General features: G+C 40.3%; 2 protein-coding genes across 2 annotated transcripts in view; both read right to left on the reverse strand.

Annotated features, from left to right (window-relative positions):
• Window positions 1-2,244: 2,244 nt before the first annotated feature.
• ctnnbip1 (catenin, beta interacting protein 1) lies at window positions 2,245-22,420 on the reverse strand. Its single transcript, XM_079359491.1, has 4 exons — window positions 22,220-22,420; window positions 13,549-13,663; window positions 12,557-12,647; window positions 2,245-4,944 (listed from the first exon to the last, which is right to left on the reverse strand). Exons 2-4 carry the CDS (start codon window positions 13,642-13,644, stop codon window positions 4,886-4,888), a joined length of 246 nt encoding a protein of 81 aa, XP_079215617.1. The 5' UTR covers window positions 13,645-13,663; window positions 22,220-22,420; the 3' UTR covers window positions 2,245-4,885.
• foxl2l (forkhead box L2-like) overlaps window positions 10,724-24,110 on the reverse strand; it is a 50,957-nt gene continuing 37,570 nt past the window's right edge. Inside the window, exon 2 of the transcript XR_013780425.1 lies at window positions 10,724-10,738. The gene's annotated coding sequence lies outside the window, so the exon portion shown is untranslated. The remainder of the gene's footprint in view (window positions 10,739-24,110) is intronic.

The raw sequence follows: 24,110 nt of genomic DNA on the forward strand, positions 1-24,110 counted from the left end.
TATTAATATTTATTGAGTCCATCTAAGAGAATGTCTGACTGTAAACACAAGAAAATTAGAAAAACAACCCATTTGAAATGGACTCTATTTGTTTGTTCACTCTGCGAAAGAAGAAATATTCATTCAGATAAGAGAAGTTCTGATTGATTAAGCCTTATCCTAACTTGCAAGATGTCTCAATCTGTAACTAAACATCGTGATCATACATTTGCAAAAATTCACAAAATGTGTCAATAACTGTATGCTGCAAAATGTTAAATGCTTTCTTGTAAAAAACGTTCAAAATAAAGTAGTGTCACAACATTCATACTTTATTTGAACACATCCAAATATGGCTCTTCTTTTGTGTCACACTGTAACTCTCAAAGTCCCAAAGAGATAGTTTAACCATATAATTCCAAGATTACAAATGTTAGATGTGTATAGGCCTACGAACAAAAATAACACACACACAGTTGCACGTGACATGACAGTGCTTGTGGCAGCTATCGGCTGGCTGCTGCACAGATGCTCTCATCCGTGTGACATGAGATAAACACATCTGGCTCACGTGTACAAAGAGAGAGAGACAGAGGGAGAGAGAGAGAGAGATGAGCTTATGCGTTTGGAGGAAAAAACATGATGCTCGCATAAGCGTTTACGTTATTTGAGGCAACAGCAGACAAAACTAAATATCACTCCTTAAATCTGTAAAAAATGTCATACCAAATGACATGTTCTTCAAACACTTTGCAGCATAAAACAAGAAATCAACCTGTTCTCATGAGAAACACATTGTTTCTTTCAGTAAACGACAGCCTCAATCTGAAGTGCTGTATCATCAGTAAAAATGCAGCTAACAGCTGCCGTGTTATTCCCAGAGCGTGCTCACTCTTAATCGCAGGATTCTTCTACATCTGTGAGAGAAGACATGGGAACAGGGAACAGATGCTGACCATTAGCTTTGGAAAAAACATTTACACCATTATCCCAAAGATGATTGCCAGACAGCTCAAGATTTAAACATCTGACAATTTGAAGGACTCATTACTGGTAATGAATGATGTTGTTTTTTAATTGTATTCGTTGTTTAGGGGATTAAAAGTGACAGGTAGTGTCATTGATAATGCTGTACGTTTATGTAGAGTTGAATGAGTCTATGGGTTATAAGTGATGTGTTCCAGGGCAAAAAGTAACATGTAAAAGTGATAATTAAGTGTTGGAAAAGCTAACCTAAAAACAAAGTAATGTTTTCTCACCTGCTTGTTCTGGAGACTTTGGCTTTCTCTACATACGCAATTAAATGCAATTTATATCGGCTGTTCAACTCATCTGCAACTTCATTTCTCACTGAAGGGCGATTTTTTTTTTTTACAGCAAGGCATTAAAAATGACAGAAAATGACAAAACACATTTAGAAAGTGAATGAATTACAAAAGGTAAGAGACACTGATAACAACCTTGGATTAACAACGACTGATGCTCTTAGCAGCTTCCATTACATACAGAAGAAATAGCTGAGTCAACATGAATTCTAGAAAGGTCACTGATATTCATCACTAATCATAAAAGTCCCATTTTAACACTGAAATACAAACTGTACAAAAGCCCAATAACATTAGCCTACATAAGTAACTGCTCACAATTTTTTCTACACAAACAGACCAAGGTGACACTGCTGAGGTCAGCATAGCATCAGCATCAATGTTACCGACAGCAGAAGCAACACTACACTCTCCCACCCCCTTTAACCTGAATTAACGAGGGCCTGCATCTATATGCTCCTAGAAATGTAAAGTAAGCAGCTATCATTTATTAGTATTTGACTAAGCTTGAAGAGAATTTCGCTGAATGATCAAAACATTTTCAGATGTTGAAAATGTTCAAACCTTTACAGCTAAATCTCAATTGGAAAAAAATAAAAAATAAACTGTTCTTTTGCCGAAATCCCCAACCTAAGCAAGTATGTAGACGGAGTAGCTATGTCAGACATCTCTTGATTTTAGATTAAACTGCATGTGCAAACTTCTACAACTAAAAACATTTTTACCTGTTCAGACTGACTTTTTTCTGCAATTGCAGTGGATAAGAGAAACAAAAACATTTGAAACCTGTGATGATTGTAGAATTCTTTGTCCTTGCACCCAGCATGAGAGTTTATCTGAAGCAATTTCCGCATTTAATCCAATGTAGCAAGATGTTTCTCCGCCTGTATGTCTGAGGCTGCATCTGGCTTTATATTGGAAAAAAGAACAAAATAGCAACTTTTCATTGTTTAAAATATCTTTAATGGTTCAGTTGGTATAGGATTTGGAAGCATTAAGTCAAGACATGGTCAGCAGCCATACAAAACAAAACCAACTAATCGATTTTGACTGAGAGAAAAATACAATTTAAAGGCAAAACAAAAAAAGGACAATTAGGCAACGTCAGGTCATCACAGTAAAAAGATACACCGATCCTAATCAAAGTCAACAGCATGCTGAAAATCAAAATCATAGCAAGTTAACAGGTGATCACGCACGCACACGCTTTCACACACACACACTCATCCACAACTTGAACGAAGGCTGCAAAACAACCCTGATAGGTCAAATGTACAGTAAGACACATTTTAGAGAAAAAAAAAGAAAAACAATGCATAGACAAATAAAAAATGTTTTAAAACAAAAGTAAACATAAAAAGACAAACGTCTTTGTCATAGGCGGACAGTGTGACATCTGTTGGCGTACTATGTTGCGATGATGAAAGCTGAGGACATTCAAAAAGAAGTTATTGCCAACAAGATTTAACAGATAACACTTAATCCACTGAAAAAAAAGTTTTTTGTTTTTTTTTACATTTTAAAAAAGCTCATGGCTTCCACAGACGATTACAAACAATGGTCATCGTGGTAAGGATTCAAAGATCCTCGACTCCACTTGAATGAACATTTTAATCCACGAGGCAGACATGCTTGGCTTCAAAACATTACGTTACAATTATTTTAAGTTATACAAGTTAACAAAATGTACTTAAAACACATTAAATATTGATCGTGTCACTAGAAAAACATGTCTGGTATTAACAAGTATTCGTTTTAGATATTCCAGTTTAGTCAATTATCACAGAGATTTCTTTTTATAACTGAATAAACAAAAATGGTGACAACTTTTTTCCCCATTGAACCAAACATAGAATCTCTGTGCTAAATATCAAAATGTATTTTTTGCAAATATCTCAATGATAATAGTGCAAGAGACACAGTACAGTCAGAAATAGCACACAGTTCTGATGTTTGCTTCACATGTTTCGTTTCCACGTCGTTCAAAATTAGAGTCGTGTTGTTTTAGTGTGAACAAACAGAACCTTTAAAGAGGGACTCGTGTCGGACTTTCACTATCTACTGGCTCTCCATTTTTAATGATGCCTTCAAGGAACAGGGAGTCGATTCAGTAAACAATAAATTATATCAATAGCCGTCTCTCATCAATGTTCTTAATCATTGTTAATTTTATCTTACAGATAAAAAAACAACCAAAAAATACAAATGGCACAATCAATTCATTATTGTATTTTCCCACCTATCTGTACAATAAAAAAGGTTTTACATGTTACAACAAGCCTAAAGTAGTATTTGTTTTGGGAGAATGTGTACACCTGTGTTTCATGTGATTATATCTGCTAGTGTCTGTAATTCTTACTCTTTCCTTGAGAGGAAAGTGTGTTTGTACTCTCCACAGCGTAGGGTTCAACATAAAGCAGCAGAAGAATGGGAGAGGCCTTCTTTATTACAATGTGTGGAAGCTCTTTACACTTCTGGACCACACTGGTGACGTGATTCGGATTCTGCCGTGATAACTCGCATAGTTCTACATGAAGGACACACATCTCCCTGCACATTATTCTACTTGAATTAAAGGGCAGAGTGTAGGTCCATGACAAGAAATGCTACAGAGGGAAAATGCTGCAGGTGCTAAGTTAGTCTGAATTTATCGTTGAGTTTTTTTGGTTCAAAGTTCTAGTTTGACGAAGAAGAGACTAAGTCTAAAGAGCAGCGAGCCGTGCATGATAAAAAGCCCAATTATTCAAATATTCATCATACAACTGACTTCATGCTGCAATAAGGGGATCAATAAACCAGCCAAAATTTAGTTTGACGTTCAAATTAATTGAGTGAATGATTTATAAGTTTCGTATCATCTACGACTTTGCAGATTTAGTTACCATTTTGAAGCGCTCCAGAAACCTTTGTTTGAGAGTTTGTGTACGCATCACTTCCTGTTTATAAATTAGGCCCCTCCTCCTCGACAGAAATACAAAAGCATCAATAACAAAACAGCTAAACCAAAAAAAATAAAAAAATTCAGCCCAGTTAGGGTAAACAGAAACAACTAAACCTTTCCCCTATTCCTCACACTCGCTGCCTGACCAAAACTATACTTTCTCTTTGCTTCAATCAGCTGCTGATTGGTCATTTCCTCCGGTGACCTCAGCAGATATAACACGTAACACTGCCTAAAGTCTCAAAACAGACAAATAATACAAAACCGATGCTCCCAGCCACCCCCCCCCCAAAAAAAACTACATTTGATATTCTTCCACACAATCTGTGAGTGTTTTCACTGACGGCCTTCTTTTAAAAGGCTTTAAACCCACAGTGAAGCACAACAGGGCATCTGGGGTAATGGTATGCCAGCTTGTGCGAGGAGGAGCTGTGGATGAAGGAGGCGGGGGGAGAGTGAGGCAGCCACCTCCTGGAGTCTCTTCCCCTCCTCTTCGTTTCCTGCCAGCTGATCCGTCTCTCCTGAGCTCATCAGTGTTGTGTTTGTGGAGTTTGGGTCGTTCGTGAATCACGTATGGGGCGGGGCAGTGGGTGAGGCGGTATGAATTGGGGTGGAATGGAGGGTGATGGCGCGCCCGAGGTCACTGGCGCCGGTCCTCCGTCTCTGACCGGGAGAACGCCATGACCACGTCCTCTGCACCTGTGAACACAACGAGCAGCAACATGTCAGGACTCGTGATAAAAAAACAAACCCGACTCTCGTGCTTAATTGACGTGAATTCACTTTCTCTCCAGGTCCTCAAATCGTGCCTGTCGCCTGTAAATCCTGTCAGCTGGGACTTTTAAGCTGGGGAGGGAAATGCACCACCATGAAAATCCTTTTTTTTGGATCAGGAAATGTCATCACTTAATATGTTCAAATGTTGTGGAAAACCACCGCCGGCCATCAAAGCCCCTTAAAGGGATACTTCACCCATTTATGCTATTTATTGATGCAATATGACGCTTTTTGCATCACATGAAGAAAACTTCCAGGCAAAGAAAAACACATTATTCTCGTCTCAGAGCAAAATGAGGGTTGGATTCACGACCATTCAACACTACAACCATGTTTCTAATGATACAAAGCTTCATGCAAATGAAGTATCCCTTTAAGAAGGCTGTGGCTCAGTGGAGTTTGATCTCCAGCCCCTGTAGTCACTTGCTGAAGTAGATTTGTCAAGACATTGAATCTTACTGCTTTACCTGTCGCATGTGAATGTGTGGTAGTGGAAACGAGTTGGGCAGTTTATGTAGTAGCCTCTGTCATCAGTGTGTGAAAGAGGCGTAAATGTGACATGTAGGAGGAAAATGTTTTCGGAGCAAGAAGAAAAGCTGTGCAGTACAGTGAGCAGTAACACACAGCGTCCGGTGATCTGTTCAGTTTGTGCTGCAGCAGCTCAGACTGTCAGACACACCGAGAGAAAGAAAAGAGGCTGAAACGATCGGATTGTTTTGTTCCTCTTTTAACAGTCTCGTATGATTGGAGTCGACTAATGGCTCCTCTTGAGTTATACAATTTGATAAAAAGCTTTTTGTTTGTTTGTCGAGGAATCACTCAGTCTGTTGCTGCCAACTGTGATTCATCAAATGATTTTTGGCCTGCCCACACCTGCTGTGACGCCTTTTCTCCTCCAAAACAAACATATATTTTCTTTTGTGAAAAGTTAAAATACAAAAGCCTATTTTAAGCACCTTAAATATCAAAGTGCACTTTCACAAAGGCATCATTTTTTCGGATTTTTTTTAAATTGAAAAAAAAAACAACAGATCAGAAAAAAAGGCTTTTTTCAGAATTGATCAGCGAAAACGTCTCTCTTTTAGTTATACTTTGCAGCCTGATGAAATACATTTGCTTTCTGGTGATAGATGAAAATCAATTAAGAAATATTTGAGATTGCAGAGTACACGCAGCAGCATTTTTAGAGGCTTTAATTCCCTTATTAAAGAACCTTTATCAAAGGAGGCCAACTCGCCTCTACTCCTTACTCAAATAATTGATGAGCTTTAATCACATTCTACACCTTTGCAGACTGTTGATAACAATCCCTTACAGCATCTCACACGTCTTTGAGAAGAAAAAAAAACAAAACCCTCTCACCACAGCCCCCAATTGCTCGTTAGATTTAATTATTGTGGAGAAATCAAAGTAGGCCAGGGACTGAGATTTTCCGCTCCTATTTGGCACAAAAATCCAAACTCTCCATCAGACAGCGCAGACCGTCCAAACAGATTTTTTTTTCGTGTTTCATTTTGCTGTCTCTGCAAGTGGGTAATTAGCAGGTCTCTATTCAGGTCGTCTCGAGCGCGGTTAGATGGAGAAGTTTTTGGGGGAGGGTGTATTTTAATATGAACTTTCAAGTTCCTCCTCCTGTGGGAGATCGTTGGCCTACTGAAGACGGAAAGAGCCAATTGGCAAAAAACAGCATGATGAGAGGAGACTAGAGATAAAAAATATTGGAGAACACGTTATGTTCTCTAGTTAATAACAAGAGTGTAATCTGTTTGGAGGAGCGCGGAGGGATAATGATGCTTGAACAAGAGAAAGATTATGTAATATCACAATGGGGACGTCGACCTGAACTACCAAACTGCTGAATAGCACTGCTGTAAAGATGATGTGATGGTGCAGAGACCAGCAATAACACCCATTTATCATAACAGCTGTCAGTCTCAATCATTCTGTGTCTGGCTGAAGGAGTTCATCCGTGTGCGACGGGCAGTTCAGTGGAACTACGTGTCTCATACTGAGCAACCTGAGCCCAGTGACCAGCAGAAAACGCTCTCAAAATACCCCACAGGGCCCAGAGGATGGCTGGGTTATATCTGCTTTTTATTTTAGCCCTTTGCCTTGGAGTCATGTTTGGACCTCGCCCTCACGCACACGCGCACACACACGCAAATTCAATGGAATCGTCAGGTCTCCTAAAAGCTGTTGCCTAGCGACAGATAAAAATCAGGCCGCTGCCAATGAGGAGAGGGCTTTTCAAAGATGCAGCTCCAACCCCTCCCTTCAACGTGAGCTGATCCGCTCCTCACCTCGTCTGATGGGGGTAAACAGATTGGCTCCGGACAACGAATTACATAAATGATAATAACAACAGGCACGTCATCCGATTTGTGGTTTATAAATACATTGAAAGGAGGGAGACTGGAGCCACCTCATTGATTCATTACAGAAACTGTTGTTCCAGTAAAAGAACTTGGCAAAAATATGTCAACTCTTGTTATACAAAGTGAAAGAGTTTCTATCCTGTTCATGAGATTAAAAGAGAAGGAAAATGTGCCAATACTTGACAAAGCCGTACCTGCTATTTGTATACTCATTCATTTACATTTATTTAATGTAGAACTAAAACACCAGTTCTTTGGGTTAAAAAAGGTGCTCCGTCACACGTTTTAGAGACTATAAATCAACATATTATGAATTCTTGTTCATTTTCAGGATAACCTTTTCTCAGAGTTCCCTTGAACCTCCGAGGACGAGAGGCCCGTGAAATAAACCCAAAGGGAGTTTGTTTGAAGTATAAGGCTCCCGTGCTGCGTCTCTCCAGCCCCGCAGTCTGACTAAGCAGAGAAGCTGCCGCTGCATTATGACTCCAGTGCTGCACTCGGTTATTAGTCAGAGTAACGGCAGCCTTCCAGGTCACAATCTGTGCGGGGTCAGCTGAGAGGATAAAGACCCAGGATCCCCTTCTCCACCCACCCCCATTGAAACGACAGCAGGGGCGGGTTAAGAAGCAGCACACACACCATGGGAGTGTGTGTGGTCCGGCTCAGCTTGTTGATGTAAACAAACACAGCGGGTCTACTTTGACTCAGTGTGTATTAAAGTAAGGATTTGCTACTTCAGACTTACACATGTGTATTTCTAGTGATCTATTCAAAAGTCCTCTTTTTTTGAAAACATATATATTTAGGTTCTTGGAAGATTATTCAGACTAACAGGAATCACTGTGTCTCCCATTATGACTACAATATTATTTTGAGGGGCATTTTAACGTCGCCATTTTAGCCAAGTCAGCATTTAAACAGGGATACTGAATTTCTGTAAAGTTCATGGAAGATTTAAGGTTAAATAAATAAAACAAACTATTGCCATTTGTCACATTCTAATGAGTTCTTCTGGCTAAATGTTTTTCATGATATTTTCAAACATAAGAGCGTCAGTGTTTGTCATCAAATTTGTCTGCTGTAGTTACATTTAAGACCTTAGTTTGTTCTTCAGCTCACAAAGCTTTCCACAAACAATTTCGGCAGTCCTTCTTGTCCTCTCAATGGATCTAACCTTTGATACTCTGCATCCACAAAGTCAATTAGCTTAAACAGCAGAAGAATTTCATGTAGCAGGTCTGATCTTTACTTTCAACTATTGCCAAACGGAGCTGAAGCAGAGTTGAGAGCAGTTGTTTGAAATCAACCGCTTTACCCATCCACCTATTGTTGTGATGCAGATGAGGATGAGTGGATATCCAAGGAGGCACTTCTGTGTTTCCATGATTTAAGTAGCAGGCAGTGCTACATAAAAAATTGTGACTCTGGCTCCAGAGAGACGCAAAAGAATCGATGCCCCAGCAGTGTCGCCAAATAGAGCTGGGTCCTGGCGCTGTGACACTTGACATCCAGTCGAAGGCAGGTAGAAGCTTTGTGATGTGAAGAGGTTGTAACACAGAGAAGAAGAAACAAGATTGTGTATCGATTGCTGGAGGCTGTAGTAATATTTGACAGTGGAGAAGCTGAAGCTGGGAGAGAGGAGAGAGGGAGAGAGAGAGAGAGAGAGAGAGAGAGAGGGAGAGAGAGAGAGAGAGAGGGAGAGAGAGGGAGAGAGAGGGAGAGAGAGAGAGAGAGAGAGAGAGAGAGAGAGAGAGAGAGAGAGAGAGAGAGAGAGAGAGAGAGAGAGAGAGAGAGAGAGAGAGAGAGAGAGAGATATCACACTGCATGTGTGTAATTAGCACCCCAGCTTGCCTCCGGGCCCCTTAATGACACCTGCTCTGATCTACTGATGCAGCACATCCAAACAACACCAAAACCCACAGGGAAGCTGAGCTTTCCTGGGACAACTCGGGTTTCTATGGCAACCCCTTCTCTGTCTCTATCCCTTTGTTGAGGCCCTCAGACATCCCTCTGGTAGGAGTTCACTTTCCTTGTCACATCAGAGTAGATAACAACTCGTTACTGCTGTCTTTATGTGAAGCTCTGACAAACAGTACTTTTTATACATGAAGTCAGTAATAGAAAGACATGCAAGTTCAAACATGAACAACTGCCTGATTGTACAGACGTCTTCAGAGCTGCAGAAAACTGAAACATTATTCAGTCGGAGCAATTAACAGTGAAACAGGCCAACAGAAAACAAGGCTTCATTAAATGAGTTCTTTCTTCAAATATCAACACAAATATATTATGCAAAATCCTGTCACATCCACAAATACACTACATCAAGGTATTCACAGTCAGACAGCTGAATTGCAAAAAATAAATGTATACAATCTCAGTCTCAGAGCCTTTGGCATCAAAAAGTTTTGGTCTGATTAAAATTGCAAAACTGAATGCAGTATTTGCACGTATGGTAATAAGCCAATTAAAACTATCTGGAATGCAAATTCAGTGACCCAGAGACTAAAAAAAAGAAAAAAAGAATAATATGTGACATCCCTCGAGATGGTTTTTGCCTCTTTTTCAAAAGAAGGACTCAGAAAAAACCTCTGACAGCTGAGCAGAGCCTGCGAGAATGATTTTAAAAACTGTCCGCTCAGCAGTCATGAAGGAGGCTTCGCGTTGTTCCACAGATTAGACTGCAACACCTGCTGCACGTGTGTTTCCCTTTAAGAACGGGCTTAATTGACTGCAGCAATGTTTCCCATTTGTCCCATGAGCTCGTGTGCTCTCACACATTCAGTTCTATTGTACGTTTTCTGATAGAGCTCAGCCTCGACTTGAGAGTGATAAATATATGCATCTCCACGACACCACAAAGCTTAAGGCCCTCTAAGTGAGCTTTCAATCAATGGACGAGGCCACGTCTGTCACAGGATGCAGGGTAGGTCTTCGATCTACAAGTGTTTGTTTACTTTCTGCCATATCATGGGGTGTTACAGCTCAAGGTTACTAAACTTCATCACTCTTTAAAGTGAAGTCTCTCTTGTTGATGCACGAACACAGGTTATGGATGATGATTCAAGGTACAACTGCTACGAGAACGTATGTTGAGTAAACAATGTCAGAAAAAGACTGCTGGCTCGTCACACAGGGGATCAATTTAGCTGATGTGTCCTACACTTAATTTCATGAACAATTACCACTTGCTAAAGATCTTTTCTCCAAGGTGGTGAAAAGAAAATTAAGCTAGACTTTAGTTTGGCCTTTTTCCCTCCATCTGATAGGACAGTGTATAGAGTAGGAAACCAGGCAGAGAGTGGGGAATGACATGTAGGAACTACAGTTTGGACTTGAACCTCTGTGCATGGGACACAACCTAAACGCTAGGCCATCTGCGCCCCGTAGATTCAACTTTCCAAACAGGCGTCGTTTTTAATTTTACTTCATAATAGTCCACACAGGCCATTAGTTGTTTGATGTGCTTCTGCATGTTTTAAAAGGCACGATGACTGTGTCAGTTGCTAGGCAATGCAATGATCACTTTCATCTATTTCCGCCTCTTTTGCTGCGCTCAAATGAGATCAAAAAGGGGACTTCCCTTTTCATGTAACTGAGCCTCTTCACAGCACCTCAAAGGATCACGTATATGCTGATGTGTGCATCCTTCAGCGCTCCGTTTAAAAGTGATTAACTCTCAGCTATCTGCCTCATCACAGTGCTTCAGATAGGACGGAGACAACAAATTATTTATTGACACACTGAGGAGATGGCAGGCTGCCAAGTGATTCTAAATGTGTCTGTTTTGTGATGTATAATGCATGACCAGAGCACCTTTCCCCAGTCACTTGTACATTATTGATGAGGTTCTCCTTAGCCGTATTGACACAGTACAGACATGGAGTCCTGTTTCTACTAAAGGGCATGAAGAGAGAGAATAAGGACATGCTGCACAAACTGACAGCCACGCTACTCTGTAGTTGTTCAAATAGACACCCACAATTATTCATAAAGAAAAAAACCCATAACATCAGTCACCTGCTCACAGTAAGCTCTGATTTTTAAGATGTGAAAGCAAGCTTCTTTAGTGAGGCTAAGATATCATTTGTTCTGCCGCATGATGAAGAAACACTCTGTAATGATGAAACTAACACTGACCAGGACGCAATAACCCTTCAGTGACATTTTAAAGAGACAACTAATATTGCAGAAATTACGAAGACGCAGTTTAATTCCCTGAAATGTATAAAAAAGATGGTTAAAGAAAAAAAGAGAAGGTCAGAAAACAAAAGCCATTATGCTTTTTCACATGCCTTGTTAAAACCCTGTATAATCATAAACCCTTCTCCAACACAGAAACCCCCCACCCCTTTTTAATTCAAACTATGGTGCTATTTCTCCGCAGAATAAGGACACAGACAAGGAGACTTAAATCTATACTGCATGTAAAGCATTGCAAAGTAAATTTCCGGAATTGGAGCTCCCCTGAGGGAGCGATATCAAAGCAAGGCCTGGTTGACCACAGGAGGACGGCGCGGCTCCTATCTGACTGCTGTGTTTGAGCTGAGTCTGGAGAGCCTGATAAGTCTATTTGGACTGAAAAAAAAATCCTCTGAGACGATCTGCTGCTGCTTTTCAAGGTAAGAGCGGTGCCTTGCTGCATACATAAGCTTTAAAGCAGCACTCTCTTGTGGCAAGAAACTGAACTGCAGGGCAGATCAACAAAGCTCAACAGCACCCTCCGGTGCTCTAAAAAAGCATGACCATTGTAGGCGAGTCTTAAAGCAGCACATGACAGGTGACTAGCTTTATCACATAAACAAACGTTTTTATATCAGTACCATATTTAGCCTAATTAAATCAGTTAAAGTAGTGGATGAGTCACTTGTTTCCAGTCAGTCTGTCTGAGTCATCTCTCTGTGCTGGTGGGCTGCTGAGTCGGCCACAGTGCAGTCAGGGAACATTTCCGGCCTGCTGGGGTAAATGCTCATGAGGAGAGATGTTTGTGGAGGGATTTCCCCTTGTTGTTGTCTGAGGAAGGTCACAACTCTACTCCATGTGTAGGTGGCGTTTGGGAGCTCATTAAAATGTGAACAGCTCCAACGTAAGACGTTCTGACCGGATGGCTGAACTTAAAGCTTTGTGTGTATGTGGGTGTGAGTGAGTCACAGCCTTACCCTGGTCTATGTTGTGCTGTGGTAGCTGGCTCATCTGACTGTGGACCACACCTGCATAACTCCGGAGAAAAGCTTCCTCACTCGGTGTAAGCTGAAGAGATGGAAATAATGTGAGGTTAAAAAAAAATAAAAAAAAGGGATCAACATGAAAAATGTTTGTTAAAGCATTAAAGTATAATCTGAAAATGTGTGATGTCATGTCCCGACATCAAATCATTCTGAATAATTCTGCAAGAGACAAGAATGTGACAGATTAGATCAGATTAAATATTTCAAGGCTTTTAGCTGAATTATTTCAAAGTAGCATTGCTTTCATCTTTTCTGTTGTGTCTTTGTTTATATCTCTACTCCTTCGATGGGTTTTGGTCAGGGGAATATTTAAGTCCCCATTTCATTCAAACCAGTAAAGAGATTTTATGAAATTCAACACATCAAAACTGATTTCCTCAGCCATAGTTATTTACCATGATTTTCTTGGAATCACACAAAAGGCTGTTAGTTAGAGTTGTACTGTTTGCTGTCTGCGTGCTGGAACTGCTGGTCTACACGGAGTATTTACTTCTTTGCAAAAGGTCGAACAGTGAGCGTAGTGTCTCTGATTTGATGGGTTTTGCTCCACATTTGTTTTAATATGACAACAAAGCGTTCGACACAGTTCGAAGGAAGACAGAATTTGCTGCTGTAAATTTAGACTTGTTTCCCCTCCAAACACACTGTTTTTGTTCTCAGGAGGCTGCAAGTCAACTCATCTCTGCTTAAATCCTCCAAGCTGTCAGGAGGCATTAAGACAACAACTCACGACCTAAATGTTTGTCACTTCCTGAGTTGAAAAACATCTCTGGAGCTTCAAACTCCCCTACGTCAGCTCTCTCTGTTTACTTTTGAAAAAAAAAAAGGATAGACAAATTGTACACTATAATAAGTAGACCAGTGTTTCTCGGGACGCTAACACGGTTTCTGGTCTGGCTAATGTGTCAAGACGCCATACTTACATTTGATCCCATTTTCTTTAGCATGAGCAGGACCCGCACTTTCTGTTGGATGTACATGTCTTCAGGAGACTTCCCCGGGGCCTCCTCGCGGTTCATCCCCCCTGCTCCTGTGGCTCTGGACAGACAAATGGAATACATGTTACACAAGAACGGTCAAAACTTCGAGCTACACAAACCATCAGTGTTTTCAACAATTGTGTAAACGGTGACTGTGATGCATTAAGGATATGTAACATTTACTCCAGTCTGAGTGATATCCTTAAATAATGTTTTCGGGCTGGGCGATATGGACAAGAACTAATACATCAATATTTTCTCTAATAAAACAACCCGTTTCAAATTCATTAATTTTCTGCATCTAAAAATAAACACTGTTGTATTATCCATTCGTTTTTTGAGTTTTGATCAGAGAGAGAAAAATAGGTCAACTGGCAGCTCTATGATCGATCGCACAGATGGATGGATGGATGGATATCTATCTATCTATCTATCTATCTATCTATCTATCTATCTATCTATCTATCTATCTATCTATCTATCTATCTATCGTGATACATCGCCCAGCCCTATAATGTTATGTCATACAAACAGGAGTGCCAGGTCTGGCATTTTAAAGGCTGAATGGTACTCATTAATATTGCATAGTAGTTCTCCTCTGCATGCTCCTTCCGTCTCTTATTATCCATCTAACTAATGACCTATTTTCACTGTCAGTCTGCACTCATCTAAAATAAGGCAAGAAGGGAGATCAAGAGGGAGGGAAAAGAAGGCGATAAAAGGAGCTGTCAAAGCTAATGCGGATGGCAGAAAAGGAAGAAGTTCTGCTGTGATAGCATGCGCACACTTCAAGGTCGGCTCTTGTCGCATTAGATCTCTGCTATAATGCACCAGCAAGAAGAGGCAACCCAGTCTGGCTTGATATCCAGCATACATTTGCTAATTGAAAAGGTGAAACATGCGGGAGAAATTATTCACAGAGGAGAGCAAAATTATTCTTCAAATGTTGAAATCTGATCAGAGAACAAAGCTAGAAGAGGATTTAAGAAAAAGAGAAAATCAGTATGCAAGCCAGGATTTGTTCTGACTTAAGAATCTTTCAAAAAAAAAAAAAAAAAAAGAAGCTGCTACAGCGACTATGATAGTTCTGGCAATTTACTTTGGCCTCTTATCTACACAAAGGGCTACTAATGCATGTTGACAGGCTGTTTGATGTGGGGTTATATTTAATTGAAGAGCTGGCCCACCATCCCCTCTCCCCTGAGCCCCGGGCAGGGGGATAAAGGGGGGAACGTCGGCCATTGGCTCTGTTTCATCGCCACTGCAAGGCGGATTCGTCCAGAGCAGAGCAGCTGGAGACCATGCTTGAGGCTATATAGTCCTTATAATTATAGAAACCTTTGGTGGCTGTTTACTGCAAGCAAATTGCATTTAAGTTTGTCTGTGCTTTTTTTGTAGGACGCTGAATTAGGGGAAGAGGAATACATTAGATATTCAGTTCCAGCTCAAAGCCAGGCACAGATTAATTGGAGAACCACTGAGGACTCAAAGCTAGAAACACATGAAAGATGAGAGATCGTGCTGGATGCACTTGCTCAGTGCACCTTCAGGGTGGCGGTCGTGATGCCAGAGTGTGAATGTCTTTGAGTAGGGGTTGAGGTGGAGGGGGTGGGGGCTGGCAGTGTTTTTATACTAGCAGCAGTCACACGTTTCATCGCGGCCCCGAGTTCCACACTTCAGACAAACAGAAAAGCAGTGACTCTGAGAGGACCTACTCGCCATCATAGAGAATAAAGAATGATACAAATTCAGAAGCACCAATCAGGCGCTCAGTGGGAATAAACGCCACAGTGCATGAGGGATGATGGGAGGAAGAAGAGAATGGAAGGGGATTAGTCTGAATGTTGGAAAAGGTGTTGTCTTGTCAAGCAGGATACATCAAATAATCCATTCATATTCAGGTTTATTTTAAGACTTGACAATTTAACTATTTTCATGTCTGCAGCAGCGCAAAAGGCCAATATATTCCACATTCATCTTTGGTATAAATAGGCCTACGGCTTTCAAGACTGAGGCATTTCTGGGCGTCTGATGTTTGCTTTTGAAGTTTGAAAATTGGCCATATTAAGTATCATCTCTGTCCAGACTGCTGAATGGTCTGAGGGCTGCAATTTGTATTTTTTACCAACTACAACATATATTTTAATCTACAAAATATATCACAACACAGATCTTATCTTAATGCATGTTGCAGAGATTTCTGCTATAAGGAGAACATGGAAATGGTGTTAACTCTAACAGACTGATCACAAAAGGGACACTGCAAATAATGCTTTGTAAATGAGGAGGAGCTGTGGTGTTCTTCACATTTTTTAGCCAGTTAAAAAAAGACAATATAGATGTGAGATTCTTTACAGTAGTTGATTTCACTTATTCTTATTGAGCTGAAGGCTCCTTTGTGGAACTCTGTTCTTGGCTGCAGAGTGGCCACAAAGCAGGAATAAACACTGATCTAATTCTCCGTAAACTGGAAGCCAACATGCATTCAGTAATTAACAATGTGCATATGATTACGTAACCTATGGTTTTATCCATGTCATCCTGCTGAACTAACTAGCTTCCCAGCCATGTTTATAATTCCAACAATGCTCCAGATGGCTCTCAGGATCCTGGCTTACGACGCTCCACTGCCAAACACTGAACCTCTAAATAATGGTGTCCTGCATATCCCTGCTGGATTACAACAGTTTGAACACGCTGCATCAAAGTCAAATCCAAAAATCCCATATGTTACAGTGAGGAGTATTATCAGGAGCCAGGAGGCTGAGAAATACTGCAACAACTATTTCCACTATTAGTTCATGTCTAAAAGGAGCTCAACTTCACAGGTTGAGTTAAAACTGCTGGCAAACTGTAAACAGCAAATGTTAGGATTTGACTGGATGATTTAAAAAAAAAATGAAAAAGATAAAAATCGTTGATTCATTGGTCCCACTATCAGCTAACTGACAGATTTTTTGTATTTGACAAAGTAAAACCAGTCCTATAAAATCCAGCTCTCTATGTGGACTGACCTATAAATTATTCATTACAGACACAATGTGTTAGTCATATATCTATTTATATTCCTTCAAGCTGTATGCTGATTCAGGTCTTCTGGGAACAGGCTCCAAACACAAACTGCTCTATTTGTAATCAGCAATGACTGAAATGCACGCTTGTGACTTCAGCCGAGTTCATAAAGGACCCTTCATGACAGTTTCGGAATAAGCTGCTTTTTGTACAGCGTCTGACTGATCAAACACATCTACTTAGATTTTTATGTATTATTATAGATTCTCGTAAACTGATGGCAGAGATACAAGAGTTGTGAGGAAGCAGTGATACACGAGAAACGACTCTTGATTGTGTATTTGAGAAAGAACTTTATTTGTGTCCTTTAGTCTACAGGCTCATTCTCGTATGATTCTTAATGTGTACTCTCTGTTTTGTAACATGTCTAACATGGTTTCAAGCAGCACAATAAGGATCCTGTCTGAGTCCCTTTGTGTGTGAGATGTTAGGGTGTAGAGGTGGGCTGGCTCAACATTAATCCCTCAGGGGAGGCTCAGCCAGCCACAGACGCATGCAGCTAATATTCTAGACGTAATCAAAGGCTTTCTTTAATGCTGATCTAGTCCTAATCCTCCCCCCACCCTCTCTGTCAGTATCGGGCTCTTGTCAGCGTTGTGATGTTGGGCTGAGTAGAGACTTCTGTGAGCCCTTTTAGGCAGCCAGGCTAAACCGCATCATCACCAAGAACAAAGTCAAGGAACCAGATAAAGAAATAACTGACAAGAGCAAGCTACACATTTTTGATTTGTACAAGGTGGAAATATGACTTTTATTTGACTTAATTTTAAACCTTTTATTATTTTTGACAATTAAAATTAAATTTTAACTGTCTGAAAAAATCTGTTTTTCAAATCAACCTGTTATGAGAATACAGTTTCTAAGATCAGTATGAAAATCACATATTTACTATTTATAAATGTATTATTACTTGGGGTGGGACTTTAACACGTTGATTACGATTAATTAATTATAATAACTTTTTTTAACACATTTAATCACAGTTTGCCTTATAAACAGTGCGGAACTGTTTATCATAGCTCCGCACTAGCTTCAACATATACATGATCTATCTAATATAAATACTATTTCAATGATCAACACAAATGATTGGCTCAAGTCACGATTCGAGTCACGGTACGATTAAACGCTGCATCATGTTGGTTTTGTTATTTGTGTAGTTCCCTCTCTTCTGACAGACAGTTGTATCTTTTCACCTCTTTCATTTTCAGTCTTGGGGGAAGCCAACATGCTTCCACACCTGTGATTTATGATGGTGATTTATTTTTCACAGTGCAGATGTGAATCTTGACACCTTTGAATCGATTTTTTTCACGATTTGACGATGAATCTTTACATCCGTACAAAGCCCTGGGTTAAAATATTGTGTCGTAAGTTATTAATCAATCAATCTTTATTTGTTCTATCGTGTCATCACAGGTGTTATCTCAAGACACTTTACAAAGAGCAGGTAAAGGACCTGACTCTTTGTCTGTTTACATTACAACAGAGCAGGTAAAAATGACATGGACCACGCTTTATCCGTCATAGTGTGGCAAGAAAAGAAAAAAACTTCCTTTAACAGGCCAGAAATCTTCAACAGAGCCGGGCTCATGACAGAACAGCCGTCTGCTAAACTGCGCTGGGCTGTTAGTGTCTGTTGCTTGCACTCACAACAAATGAATAAGCAGACTAAAATGACTAGTAGACAAGAGTGCTGGTTCCCAACCCGAGGTCCGAGACCCATCAGGGGAACACCAAAGATCTCAAAAGCTCGGCTTTTCAGCTTCTCTTCAATATGAAATATAAGTGGGGGTTGGTTTCTAGGAGAAATGAAAACACAGAAAAGTATTCTCAGACCTTGTCAGCACTGTGACCGGGCCACTCAGAGAAGTGAGGATCTGCTGCCAGGGATTACAGTGTGCAATGTGATAGGCCCTCACATTTGCTAAGGGTCATGAAGGGCAGAGGCTGCACAGTGCAGTGGCCCAGTCATGGCTCGGTCCACTTGACAAGCTTGTTGTTGGCTCTATAGTCTCAGCTGCTCACATGATGCACTGTCTAATTGTTTTCGACATCAAATTCTTTCTGCCGGGAGAAAGAAAAAAAGAAGAAGAAGGAAACAGGCTTTTGGGTTGGCAAACTGTCTCACCGTGGAGTTAAGCTTTACATGGACAACACTAAGAGCCAGAACTCTATAAGGCCCCGAAAACTGAGAAGGAAAAATAACTTGAATTCAATCATGAGCTCATGAGCATCTCAAGCAAATGTGTGAGAAACGTAAGTAGGCTAGAAGCCTGGTGTGGCTGCCAGCTGAGCTGCCAACAACCTGGCCTGGTTCTGTAGAGCAGCTGTGTCACTGCAGGTCCACGCGCTCTCACACACATGCTCTCTTTTACCAGTGGCTAAGGATACAGGCCCACCAAAGACAAATCTGTATCAGGATAAATGTTTTGCTGATATGTGAAGATATCTTTAAATGAAAAAGAAATGTTGAGGTTGTCTTTGAATTGGTGTCTTCACTAAGTGTGAGCATGCACCCACTCTAGCATGCAAAAGTTTCAATACTGTCTAAAAACTGGTTAATAATGTATACAAATGTAATATCTTCTTTTCTAACTTTTATGAAGAAGCAGCTTTTTGAGTACCTGTGCTTCGTCAGACAGATAATTAATTTCAGTTTATAATATTAATACTGACCGCTGTATCGATAAATGGTGAGTTATTTTATACCAGAATTAATATTCAGTATTTTTGTTAAGTATCATTGTCAAAAACACAGAAAAGAACAGCTAATCCTCAAAATCATCAAGCTTGAACCAAGAAATCATTGGCACACTTGATAAAGGATTTCTGAGCAGAAACACATATACAAGATGGTTGACAATCATTTTCAGTCTATTCATTCACTTACTATTGATAAAAAAAAATAATGGTATGACAACTTGAAAAGGGGTGTCAAACAACCAGCAAACTATAAGCCCTGTTTCCACCAAGCAGTCCGGTTTGCTCAGTACAGTTTGGTACGGTAAACCCTGATCTTGTGTTTCCACAGCTTGCCGTAGGCAGCCTCATTTGATAAGCGGAGCGTAAGCCAGATGGAGATAGCCGCAAAATAGTGTGACGTCATAGCAACCCAACACAGTGCAGCCCGCTACTAATTTAAGTTCAACGAAGAAGAAACCCTTTACCCTTGGCACCCAAACAAAAGGGTATCACGAAAGCAGGACGGTACGGATCTCTTATTTTGGTACCATCCTCAACTTTTAACAGTGAAAACGCTAATAAATGGGCACCAAACCGAACTGAAGTGACCCGGACTGCTTGGAAACGGGGCTTTATATGACTGTATTTGACCGGCTGAGCATCCAGCAGACTGACTCCCTGCAGGTCAGGGGCAGCATGAGGTCCTGGAACAGCATGAGCCCAACAAGCAGACACAACAGGCCAGAAAGGCTCTGGCTTGAACTCACTGGATGTCTGCTTGCTGCCTTTGTGTGAAGCCATCTCCTCACATGTACAGTGCCCACAACAAAGGCTACAGTATTTGGGGACAATGGTGACGAACTGGATTGTGAAAACATGATTGATAAGTAGGTCATGTCTTGTTGTCACCATGTGAGGCATGAACTCAAACAATCTTGCTCCACTGTATAGGCTCAGTTTATATAGCTGTTTTCTATCGGTCTATTAATGTGACACATTAGGTCGATACAAGGACAGATTCATAACTTATTTTAAACTTACTTTCTTGATACCACATAAAGGAACTTGTATTCAAATGTACCCGTTTTAAAAAAAAAATGTTTTTCAAGAAACAGATTCAGGCAACCTACATTGCCTCCACTATGCAAAAGCTTTCACAACCACGATTTTCTTAGACCATGCCATCAAAAGATAATTAATACAGGTTTATGATCTTCTCTGAAGATCCTAGCTCCCTCCTAAGGGACCCTTCAAAGGAATTGAAAGAGAAGCTGCTGCCACAAGCTGGTCCCTCTGGGATGTGGCTGCAAAGATTTCAAAAGCACCAACGTCAAGACAGAGCTTACGATGCTGAAGTTATATGATGCATGAGCCTGGAACAATGCCAAGCGATAAAAACCTGCAGGATACCATCTCTCCACAACAGAAAAAGAATCAGGAAAATAAAAGATTAGGTGGAGAGGAGGGATATTGTATTGTACTGGGTGAATTAGCCTCAAATGGGTACAAGCAGCTCTAGTATTTCAGTGTTGGGTGTCAACTGGCGACTACCTTGGCTGACAGACTGACAAGTTCTTGTGCTAACACAGAGCAAAAGGTTGAGACATGAACCAGCTCTCCCTCCCAAACTGTTGACCGGCAGCTGATGGAAACCCATCGGGGGATTCAGCAGCCGCTAAAGAGCACCCGCCCTGAGTGTGAGGAGGCAGAGAAAGGAGTGAGGTAAGGCCAGGGGGTCCATGCGCCTGTCCAAAATAAAACCGGCAAGAAGAATGTACAAGCTAAGGCAGGCTTGGTATACAGTGCTTCATGACCAACTGTGCCAGAAGGATTCAGGGCACTTGCCTGTGGCCGGGCCTTTAACACCCACGGTCTGCAGCCATCATGGGTGCCCTGTTGGTGCCAGCTTCACCACTCTGTCAGCTTTCTGACATGTGGGGGAAAATCAGACACTGTAAAAGGCAGTGGCACAATGCATCCAGGAGAGGCATGATCCAAAAATAGAAAACCAGTGAAGTAGTTATGTGGCAAGCTTAATTAAAGATGAAAACAAATCAGTAAAGAAAGTCAGAGCATGTAGCCACAGGAGCTTTGTCTTAAATCTTATATTTGGCTTATAATGACAGTAGCTGGGATAAATGGGACTGTAATTTATTTACAGAAGAGCTTCCACGTTGCATGTTAAGTCGTTTACATTTTGTGCCAGCTGGAAATTAAAGGATGTTTTCATATGTGTGTAAAGGAAAACACTGTAAACACCATAAACAATACTAAACCATACTGTAACGTTAACGAGAGTTTGCATTACAGATCACTTACGTTAGCAATGATTTGCAGTAAATGACCGTCTAAATTATGGAACTTTTAGTATCAGACAAACTTATAAGCAACCCAAAAGCAAAGTAAAAGCACAAGGAGTATGTTTCCAAAGATGTGGACACATGACTGGACGGTTCTTGTCATCATGTTGATGGACGCAGTCTGTTCAAATAGCAGCAGCGCTTTTTTTGCTAGCAAGCATTCAGCGCGTTTTCGCTGTATATCCTTAACAATGTCCTTTATGGTGAAATACATGCATAGTTAACTAACACACTTAGACGTCGCATGTATTTTGTCATGACAGACGTTATATTTCGTCTCCACTAAATCCACGCAACCATAGGAAAAAATAGGCAGTGCTAACAAGCCTAGCTAGCTCGCTAGCATGCCCGAGACAAAAGCCTGAATGAAGTTCCTCTGGGTGCAAACACCATCCAGGTACCGCTGCTCTGAATCAAGTGTTTCAAACACAATCATGCTTTAAACAATGACCTTGGCAATATGCGCCTCATGTAGAAGACAAGCCACAACAGCTTACCCCTCCTGGTCCAGCTTTTCTTTCTTCTGTTCTCAGTTTGAATGGTGTGTTGTTGTAGGAGGGCGTCCTGTTCCGGGGTCACATCCCTCCAGTCGGCAGAGCTCCGGCGGACTGACTCAACGCAGCCAGAAACCAGCTGTCTGTGCAGTACCGCTGCTAGCCGCTGGGGGCCCCAGTAGCTCTGTCTAACTAAACTGTGCAGGAGAACATTGCCACGGGGGTTCCCAACCTATTTTCTCTTAGACCCCACCACACAAACGCAACAACAAATTGAGCCCCATTGATGTTTAAACTAACATCAATCTTTATTGTCTTCATTGATAAATGTATCTTTTCTGGTGTAAGTCTTAAAATGTTTCTGTTAATATCCCAGCAGAATAAACCTACTACACACGTGTTCTTACCAAAAGACCTTTATATTACTATCTGGGTCATTCCGCCAAAAGAGTGCAATTTGCTCATCGTAACTCTTCAAAATTAAAATTAATTTTTCATTCCATTTCAATATAGAATTGAGTAATATACACATTTACTGATTCAAAATGAGTACTGGTCAATCTCAGGCTACTTTTTTTAATTTATTGCAACTATCAAAAGTTTATTATCATTGCATTTTTTTCTCTGCTGTTACCAAAACACAAATGCCATTTTAAAACCATGTTTAAAGGAATATTAACCACATACATTGTTTTCCCTTAGAAAACAATGTATGTGGTTGATACATTTCGCTCATGTCTGTGATGACTCCAGGGTATAGATCACCATCATACTTAAGCAGCAGTGCTCAATGGTCCCTGTAACTATGATTCACAAAACTGATCTCAGATGACAACAACTTTAGCCTATTTCATTTAAAATGCATACAATCATGTAAACTAATAATACTCATCCATTCGTTATATTATTTCAATTCATTCATTCATTGTATTCTTTTAATTAACAGAAAAGGGCATCAGAAAGCACTAGCCTACTCATTGCTGTTACTCTATGTTTGAGTAACAGCAATGAGGGTAACAGCAATGAGTTTTTAGCATAAAATGACCAATTGTGTGAAATCTATCAACTCAGCATCCGTGCTAATAGCTTGAGTATATAGAGCACATTCTTAAGATTTAACTAAATATTTTACTTTTGATATCAACAAATATTGTCTTAGAGATAATTTAGGTAACAGGACTGAGTTTTTAGATTGACCGTCTCTGACGCAGCTAATATATCCTTAAATTTAAGGAAAAACAAATGAGATTATTTACTTTTGGTCTTGCCATGACTCGCAGAAGGCCCAAATGATGTCACTTCCTGCAGAACATGTCACTGATGAAATGTTCCAAATTTTTTAGAAGGGGGAATATGTTTGGGTAACAGCAATGAGTGAAAACCTGGGGACAGCACTAAAATATGAATTTTAACCAAAATATAATGATGTTTTTGTAAAACTTTTTTCTTGCAAGTGTATATTGAATATGGAGTCACACTTAAATGCAAAAAAAAAAAGATTTTGGAAGGATTTTGTTCATGATGCATTGTGGTAAAGTGTAGCTTTTGGCTGTGGGGACAGGCAAGAAATGCCACGTATCAGTGTTTTGGATGCTTTTTAAAACATTTAAAAAATATATATCTGTAATTTCTACATTGATTCATGTGTACGGTGTTTAGTATAATAATAAAGTGTAATTTGTATTATATAATTACTTGTGTTTACACATTTAATATACAATAATATGCTGGGGACGGAAATGTCACTCTTATGGCGGAATGACCCATCTAGTGAGTGTAGGTTACTACTCCAGGTTGTGAACCAGTACTCTAGACTAGAGTACATTACAAAATTGTACACACACAATTTAAAATAAAATTCAAACGTTTAAAAATGGTCTACAAACTCCAACAT

This window comes from Symphodus melops, assembly GCF_947650265.1.
Source record: "Symphodus melops genome assembly, chromosome: 13".
In the NCBI taxonomy this organism is placed as follows: domain Eukaryota; kingdom Metazoa; phylum Chordata; class Actinopteri; order Labriformes; family Labridae; genus Symphodus; species Symphodus melops.

Coding starts and splice junctions, on each gene's coding strand:
- ctnnbip1 (XM_079359491.1), bottom strand. CDS start 13,644: ATGAACCGCGAGGAGGCCCCGGGGAAGTCTCCTGAAGACATGTACATC. Junction 12,648..13,548: donor TAAAGAAAATGGGATCAAAT/GTAAGTATGGCG, acceptor CCATCTCTTCAG/CTTACACCGAGTGAGGAAGC. Junction 4,945..12,556: donor ACAGCACAACATAGACCAGG/GTAAGGCTGTGA, acceptor TTGTGTTCACAG/GTGCAGAGGACGTGGTCATG.